Consider the following 9,287-nt stretch of genomic DNA (forward strand, 5'->3'; position numbering starts at 1 on the left):
CACGATTATCTTCTGTGTCTGTGTTAATTGGTTTCCCTTTTCTTTGTTGAAGAGGGTCTGTGCAATCCTTCTGCCTAGTCCGCCATCTTGCCGGAACTCTCCAATGTTGTCAGTTTAAAATGAGATTAGAAATAGGAAAGAAACCTAAAAGCTAATGATGAACTTCACCATTGGGATCTGCTTATAGGAAAACCATATTCCATCACTAGAATCTATCCTCCCTATTTGTGGCCTCAGTTAAAAGGAAGAAATGACTACTTTGATAACTTCTCTAACCTCTCCCGTTCTTACTATAGGTCATTGTAGATTGTCAGATGAACCTTTTGGTTAAACCATTTCTCTGTCTTGGATTGGAAGCAGAAGTAACCTACAAACCCCAGCCATCCCTTCTTCCTTTATAAATCTGGGAACTTTTACATTCTTCTTCTCATGACTAGGTATTTTTAGGCGGTACCATTTTATTCTGGTACCCTCAGCATCTTGTCCAGGATCACATATCCAACGAATATATAATAAAAGGAAAAAACAAAACAAAATCATCCCTCTCATATTTGGTTACAGACTATATTTAAAATAAGAGTAACAGACTAGACAAAAAGCGAAGGAAATTTTTATTTCACAAATGAAAAAGCAAAATACTACTACTGAAATGACCTTGAAGTCATACTTTGCCACTGATTTTTCCAAGTTCACTAATTAATTCCATCACCATCAGACTAAGCCTCTGGAAGAATAGATCAGATTTAACCATGAAGCAGAGATGTGGCAAGATTAAGCAAAGGAAGTGACTATAGCTATCTCAAGTTCTTCTTCTTCTTTGGAAATGTTCTTCATGGCCATATCAGACTTAAAACAGGGACTGTGACTGTCCTAGCCAGAAAACGTTCAAGTTGTATCACAGAGAATTGTAGACAGTAGTTCTACCTTCATCCGGTAATATCCATGTTGCTCAGAGAGGTCTAGCTACACCAGGCTATTCTTTGCAATAGCATTCAAAGTCCTTACTTTGGTCACATCCGTTACCTTTAGAGAATATTCTGAGTTAGAAAGTAAGGCTCCCATGGAAACACAGGAATTTCTGCAACAGAAATAACACAGGAACAAATAATTATATAATGTGTTAGGAGAAACTCTCACTAAACGAGCCTTCTTTGCGGTACTTCCTTTTATAGGCTAGTGCACAGTACAAAAGCAGGGGTGGATCAAAACGCTGGGAACTGCTATATGCCGTAACTTTCATTTCCTGAAACATCTAGTCGCCAAATCTACCAGACAGTATATTTGATTTTCTATCTGGAAATGTAAGTTTTAAGGCTCTTGCTTCTTTTACATCTTAATTTTTTCTAACCCATAAATAAAAATAACAACTACCAACTATTAAATTACAGGGATTCAATCAAGTATAATATGAAACACAAAATAGTTTCAATTCCTTAATGGTGCTATAATTGCAAAAGAACTGAAGAGAGGAAAGGGAAGGTAGACTACATTTTAAAGGTAAGAGGAATAAAGATGACTAAGTCTTCCATCCTTACACCATAGTTATTACCTTTGCTAAAGGAAAGCACGGGCGAATGGGCACACGTGCATATTTAACTCATCTGAAGCTCAGCTGCTAAATTAAAACTTATTACTAATTGGTCTAAGTCAGTAATGCTTTAAGGATATGGAGGTTCAACTATGGTCAGAAAAGTGGGCTTATTTAAGACAAGATAAGAACAATTTCAGGAATGTTTTTCAACTAATACTTATGGTATTAATCACACATTCCATTCACTAATCTTGACATTAACTAAAGTTTTCCTATTTGGGGAAGTAAAGATTAACTCCACCCCTTCTTATCTGAGTCAAAAAAACGTATTTTTTACCGAAACTTCATTCCTGAGTCTCTGGCAGACCTAGCAGAACAGTGGAATTCTGTAGCACCTGAACCTTCAAGGATCCTTTGCAGATTTCTGTCTGTTATGCCACCCCCTGTCAGAAACAGTAAGTAATACAGTAAGTAGAACAGAATTCTGTATAAAACTTAGTGAATAATAATTGCTTGCTGTATTGAAATTTCTCATTAATTCAAGAATTACTATCTCCCTACTAAGAGATAGAAAGAAATGATAAAAGACATAGACTAAAGACTCTGGAAAAGAACTAGTAAGATCAAAGAACCTGTATGACAGAATCTCGTATGTCCCACTGGTTTATATAACAATGCCATACTTTACTAACTTTAACAAATTATCCTGTGGCAGCAAGGGTTCAACGGTCTTGAAGAAAATCATTGAATGTTCCATCTGTGCTTTAACCTCAAATAAATCAAACAAAAGCTAAGAACAGGCTTGAGGAAAAGCTCTAAAACACAGCCTCAAAGAGAAGTGTTTGAAAGAGAGAACCCTGGATGCCCAGGACTCAAAAAGTGTGCCGACCTCACTGGAAATGGGAATAATGTAATAATAACGCTAATAATATAGCATTATATAGATTATTTAATTACTGTATTGTAGTAATTTTTAATTTTATTTCATAGAAGAATCTGATTCTACTTTATTAACACTGCACAGCCAAGTAGTTTATGATGACTCACTTGTTTTGATGAACAATTCAAATGCTATTAAATGCTTTTAAGCACTGCATTGATAACAGATTATAAATATGAAATTCCTTTATTCATCTTTACATCCTTCATCAATTACAACACCTAATATTTTGGATGTACTCAATAAATATTTTTGAATGACTGGTTAAATATTTACTTTGTATCTCAGGCTACTGAAGTTGCTGAAATGACTTGTCTTTACACTCTTTCAAACTCATTAACTTGGCTTTTTTTTCCTTACTAGGACAGTAAGGAAAATACTTACTAGTATCAGTGGTCCTAAGAAGTAGAAAGAACATAGACTGTGAAGGAGATTTAGACTGGAATCTAGCTCTCCCACTGTAGATGTTCACATCCGAGTGCCCTTAGAGAAATGACTTAAATCCATTGAGTCTCACCAATATTTTCTCACCAATAAAAAACGGATAATAATATCAACCTCTCAAGCATATTGTTAAGGATTAAAATAAGAGAGAAATATGTTATTTCCTTCTAATAAATAAAATGTCTGGCCACTAAAACACATGTTGCTCAGTTATTAGCAATTTTAGCATTTAGGTAATTCATTTTCTAAACATAGACTAATTCTGCTTAAGAGTTAAAAAGGACAAAGAGAACTAGTTCAATATTCCCTCTTCATAGATAAGAAAACTAGAGCCTAAGTATGTTGTAAGCCTCATCATGAAAGCCCCTAGAAAGCAACTACTATGTTCTAATCTTTATATTTTCCAATGATGAGCACACATTAGGCATTCAAGCATTCAGGTTGACTTGCCTAGGGAATTTTTACTCACTGGTACATAATTATCTGAAATTGTAATAATCTGTTTATAGATCTATCTATGAATGCCTCAAGTAAAAGGATTATTTCATATTCATTTCTGTATTTTTCATATCTGGCACAGAACCTGGCTTATCATTAGCATTTTCTTCATAAGGTCTGTTAAACAAATTAATCACAAATACTTTTGTATATCAAATCTTCCCCTTAAGACTGTAAGCCTCTTGAGGAATTTTCTTATATAACTCTGTACCCAAAGTCATACCTTGCACGTAGCAGGTAACTTAATAATATATTAAGGAAAGACAATAGTAACAGTTGTTTAAGTCTAGATATGAGTTGCCAATGTGAAAAAAAATCTTGATTCACCAAGTCTCCTTAATCTTCTCTGATTAACATCTGCTGTATGCCTTCAAGTCGATTCTCACTTGTAACGACCCTATGTGACAAAGCAGACTGCCCCATAGAATTTTCCAGGCTGTAATTTCATGGGAGCAGATCACTAGGTCTTTTCTCCTATAGAGCTGCTGGTGAATTCAAACTGCAGACCTTTTGGTTAGTAGTCAAGCACTTAACCATTGTACCATGCATGCCAAGGCTCCCTGATTAATCTATAAAGGGCTTTAATTTGACAGACGGTTTATGTTTTCCAACCATCATGTTTCAGGAAATTGCTAAGGTGAAAGCCTTTCTAAATTTCTGATAGCATCCCTCTTCTTGGTCCCTTTTCACTAGCAGCTTTTTATCTGGCTGTTGTCATTTAAACCCCATAATCATTCTTAGCATCACTGATAATGAGATGACCAGATATCATATGCCCTGTGATGTGATGTAAAGTGAAGCATAGAGAGTTACCCATGAAATATTCTGACCAAAAACATTTAACCAGAATATAATCAAATATTATGATCTACCCATCAGTTTATAGGAAATATGGAGACTAGAAGAATAAGTTAAACAGTATCAAAAGTAAATAACCTGATAAATCCAGAAAGTAGGATGTTCTGTAGGACAAGTGACCCAGTTTATTTTAATGCCATTTGAAAAAAAAGGCAAGAAAAAGAAAAGGAGACCTTCTATGTTATAAGACATTACGTCTCTTGGATATATACCTAAGAGTGGAACTGGTGGGTCACATGGTACCTTTTTGTTGAACCTTTTGAGGAAACACCATTTATTGTTGGGGGAAAAAAGGCATTAAGAAAGATAATGATCAAATGTAATGTTTATTCCTTGACTGGATATTGGTTTGAACATGATTGTAGAAAACATTCTGGGAACAACTGGAAAAAGGTGATTATGGACTGAGTCTTAAATGGCATTGTTGTTGTTATTGTTATGTGCCCTCAAGTTGGACCCGACTCATAGTGACCCCTCCTTGGGTTTCTGAGGCAGTATCACTATGGAAGTAGATTGCTCAACTTTCCTTCCGAGGAGTGGCTGGTGGGTTTGAACAACCAGGCTTCTGGTTAGCAGTCAAGTGCCTTAGGCACTATGCTACCAGAGCTCCCATTAGTATTTTGATGATATGATTATAATACTGTAGTTATACAGGAAAAATGCCCCCTTTAAAAGTGATGGCTTTAATTTAATTTTAAAATACCTTGAGAAAAAAAGATGAAGGAAATATGGCAAAATATTAAGTCTAGAGGAATGGATATATGAGTATTTATTATACTGTTTTTCACTTCTTTATATGTTTGATAAATTTAGTAATAAAAAGAAAAAGTTAGGATTGCCTTTTTTATTTGTCTCACTGATTCCAGTTTGCTTTATCTAATTTTAAAAAAATTGCCACATCTGTTGAAATCTAATAAGCCACTATATATATAGTTAATCTTATGGTTAACATCAAGAACATATAATCAAATTATTCTGGCTGTAAGGAAGAATTCAGAGATCAGAGATTTTCAGAAACTGGGAGTATTATATTTATCTAAATGTTAGCTTAACAACTAGGCCTAAACATTTGTTAACAACCAGGATTTCTGGCCCTAACACAGTGAAGCAGCATCAAATGTGCTGCGCCTCACAAGAGAGAAGCATCACATTTACAGGGGTCTACATGACGGGAAGAACAAACATGAAGAAACCCCAATCCTAGTCTACTTCTTTATTTGCTCTTCTATGAGCTAACCCTGCCAGAATGTTATCCTTCTTCTAAGGTTTCCACCTCCAGCAGGCCACCACCAACGGTTGCTGTCAAGTTGATTCCAACTCACGGATACCCTATGTTGTCAGAGTAGAACGTGCACCACAGGGTTTTCAATGGCTACTTTTACGGAAGTAGATCACTAGGGCTTCCTTCTGAGGTGTCTTTGGGTGGACTCAAACCTCCAACTCTTTGGTTAGCAGCTGAGCACGTTAATTGTTTGCACCACCCAAGAACTCCATTTACAACACAGATCCCCCAGTCTTAAACAGTTTAATCAATGTTCTATCCAAACACCATGGACTAATACTTGCTCCCACATTTTCCTGCCTCCTCTGCTCCTCCTTTCCTACAGTTCAGGGTTATAGCTAGTGAATGGATATATAAATAAATACCTGGCATTACCACAATCCTGCCTTTTGCCTGAAAAAAGAAAAAAAAAGTAAATTTTAATATCCTTCTCTTAAATGGGGCAATAAGGCAGTGAGAACAGAGATATAAGTCAAAATATACTACGTTAAAATATTACTATTAATGTCTAATTTCCAATAGATATCTATTTCTTCAGAATCTTGGACAAGAAAAATATACAGTATACCAGATCTCTCTATCCAAAAAGTTTATTATGTTGCCTTAAAGACCTTTACTATTAATATAGGTCTTTAAAGACTACAATATAAATACTAGATAATCACACTCCCTTCAGAAAAGTCATTATTAAATATGACACTAATTAAATTATGAGTTCTTAGCATGCAAGGAGATGAAAGTAGTTGAATCTAAATAATGATTTCCCTGAAAAAAATGAGCATAAAGCCAATTCTAAATAAATAGATGATTGAAAAAAAAATTCATTCAAATCCTGTATCCTCAACTATATTCCCCTTATGTCAATTAAACAAAACCATAGGTACAGTTAACTGGTTCTTATGAAGTAAAACTATACTATATGAAGTTATTTAATTTCTCATAATTCTGGAAAATAAATACTGAAATTTTATTAAAATTTTAATTCAAAATTTCATTTTTTAAAATCAATTTTAGCAGTATACTCAGTATTACTGAACATCAAAGGGAAATTAGTCCATTATAAAATGTGTAGTTGGTTAAACTGCTAGAAAGCAAATAGGTAAAAATGACAAAATAAAAATTACATAGTATATCAAGCTCACTAATTTGCTGAATAAAATTAGTCAAGTTATGCATAAATTGAATTTTTTTTCACATATGTATTCCCTAAAATGAATTTTTAATGCCAGACCAGCCAATCTTGCCACCAATCACAATTTCAAGTCATTTGCCTCAACTGTTCAGCCTATGTATGCAGTAAGGGCTGAGTAAAGAATCTATGTTCTATTGAGTGCTCTTGAACTACAACAAAAATTCAATCAATAATCACATATAACTTAGTTTCTTTTTCCATAAAAAATATGAAGCATCCAACTATTATATCTAATAAATTAATGTTGAAAAAGATAACATGGGATAAAAGATAACAATACTTTATTTAGTCTACATCATGTCTGAAACAAACAAACAAAAAAGCCAAACTCACTGGCATAGAGTTGGATCCAACTCTTAGTGACCCCTCCTTGGGTTTCCGAGGCAGTATCACTATGGAAGCAGATTGCCCAACTTTCCTTCCAATGAGTGGCTGGTGGGTTTGAACCGCCAGCCTTCTAGGTTAGCAATCAAATGCCTTAGACTCTATGCCACCAGAGTTCCCACATCATGTCTAGATAGGATAAATGAGAAAATAGAAAGATTCCCTTAGTGTAGGGAGGAGAAAATGGGGAAAAAAGAGAGAGATAGTGTACAAGGTAGGAAGAGGGGTAAAAGGGAAAATAAAAAGGATGGAAAAGGGCAGATGAAAACAGAAACATAAAGAAAAGAATAAAGCAAAAACTAACTAACATCAAATGCAAAGAAGAGAAGAGAAGCAGAAAATCTCAGAAGTAATGATAAAACAAAAGCAGTGAAAAGGGAAGGTAATGAGAGTAGGGAGGGAAGGGTTATGAGCAGAGGAAGAAACAACTCTCCTCCCTACTTTTAAGATGAGTTATAGACACTTCAATGTGCTCTAAGTAACCATTGGGAAGCCCTGGTGGTATAGTGCCTAGGGCATTTGACTGCTAACTAGAAGGCTGGTGGTTAAACCCACCAGCCACTCCTCAGGAAGGAAGGTTGGGCAATCTACTTCGTAGTGATATCACCTTGGAAACCCAAGGAGGGGTTGCTATGAGTCAGATCCAACTCAATGGCAGTGAGTTAGTAAGTAACTATTGAAGATTTCTCCCAAGTCTGCAGTCTGAAATTGACCGAGCATTCGATCAAGATGTGTTGATTATCACTGGTGACTGGAATGCAAAAGTTGGAAACAAAGCAGAGTTACCAGAAGTTGGAAAATACAGTCTCAGTGATAGAAATAACGCTGGAGATTGCATGATAGAATTTTGCAAGACCAACAACTTATTCATTGCAAATATCTTTTTTTAACAACATAAGCAATGACTATACACGTGGACTTCACCAGATGGAATACACAGGAATCAGAATGACTACATCTGTGGCAAGAGGAGATAGAGAAGTTCAGTATCTTTGGCCAAAAGAAGGACAGGAGCTGATTGTGGAACAGACCATCAACTGCTCATGTGCACATTCAAGTTGAAGTTGAAGACAATTAAAACAAGTCCACAAGAGCCAAAATATGACCTTGATAATATCCCTCCCAAATTTATAGCCATTTAAAGAACAGATCTGATGCATTGAATACCAATGACCGAAAATCAGAGCAACTGTGGGATGACATCAAGAACATCATCCATGAAGAAAGCAAGAGGTCATTAAAAAGACGAGAAAGGAAGAACACACCAAAATAGATGTCAGAAGAGACTCTGAAATTTGCCCTTGTGCAAAAGAGTAGCTAAAGCAAATGGAAGAAATGACAGATAAAAGAGCTGAACAGAAGATTTCAAAGAGCAGCTTGAGCAGACAAAGCCAATCACTATAATGAAATGTGCAAAGACCTGGAGTTAGAAAACCAAAAGGGAAGAACACGCTCGGCATTTCTCAAGATGAAAGAACTGAGAAAAAATTTGAGCCTCGAGTTGCAATACTGAAACATTCTATGGGCAAAATACTGAATGATACAGGAAGCATCAAAAGAAGATGGAAGGAATACACAGAGTCACCGTACCAAAAAGAATTGGTTGCTGTCCATCCATTTCAGGAGGTGTTCAAGAATCAATAGTATTAAAGGAAGAAGTAAAAATTGCACTGAAGGAACTGTCAAAGAACAAGGCTCCAGGAAATGATGGAATACCCACTGAAATGTTTCAACAAACGGATGACTCTGCTGGAAGCACTCACTCAGTTATGCCAAGAGATTTGGAAGACAGCTACCTGGCCACTGACTAGAAGAGATCCATATCTGTACCCATTCCAAAGAAAGGTGATCATACAGAATATGGAAATTATCAAACAATATCAGTAATATCACATGCAAGTAAAATCTTACTGAAGATAATTCAAAAATGGTTGCAGCAGTATATTGACAAAGAACTTCTAGAAATGCAAGCTGGATTCAGAAGAGGATGTGGAACGAGGGATATCACTGCTGATGCCAGATGGATCTTAGCTGAAACCAAAGAATACCAGAAAGATGTTTATGTTTTATTGACTATGCAAAAGCATTTGATTGTGTGGATCATAACAAATTATGGATAACATTGAGAAGAATGGGAATTCCAGAACACTTGATTATA

General features: G+C 35.6%; 1 protein-coding gene across 1 annotated transcript in view; it reads right to left on the reverse strand.

Moving 5' to 3' along the window:
• Window positions 1–963: 963 nt before the first annotated feature.
• CUTC (cutC copper transporter) overlaps window positions 964–9,287 on the reverse strand; it is a 45,314-nt gene continuing 36,990 nt past the window's right edge. The window contains exons 7-9 of the mRNA XM_007939967.2: window positions 5,919–5,946; window positions 1,869–1,974; window positions 964–1,078 (exon numbers count right to left, since the gene is read on the reverse strand). Coding sequence (XP_007938158.1) covers window positions 964–1,078; window positions 1,869–1,974; window positions 5,919–5,946 — 249 coding nt within the window. The remainder of the gene's footprint in view (window positions 1,079–1,868; window positions 1,975–5,918; window positions 5,947–9,287) is intronic.

Source organism: Orycteropus afer, unplaced genomic scaffold (assembly GCF_000298275.1).
Source record: "Orycteropus afer afer isolate SDZICR_OR568_19922 unplaced genomic scaffold, OryAfe1.0 scaffold00064, whole genome shotgun sequence".
Classification (NCBI taxonomy): Eukaryota; Metazoa; Chordata; class Mammalia; order Tubulidentata; family Orycteropodidae; genus Orycteropus; species Orycteropus afer.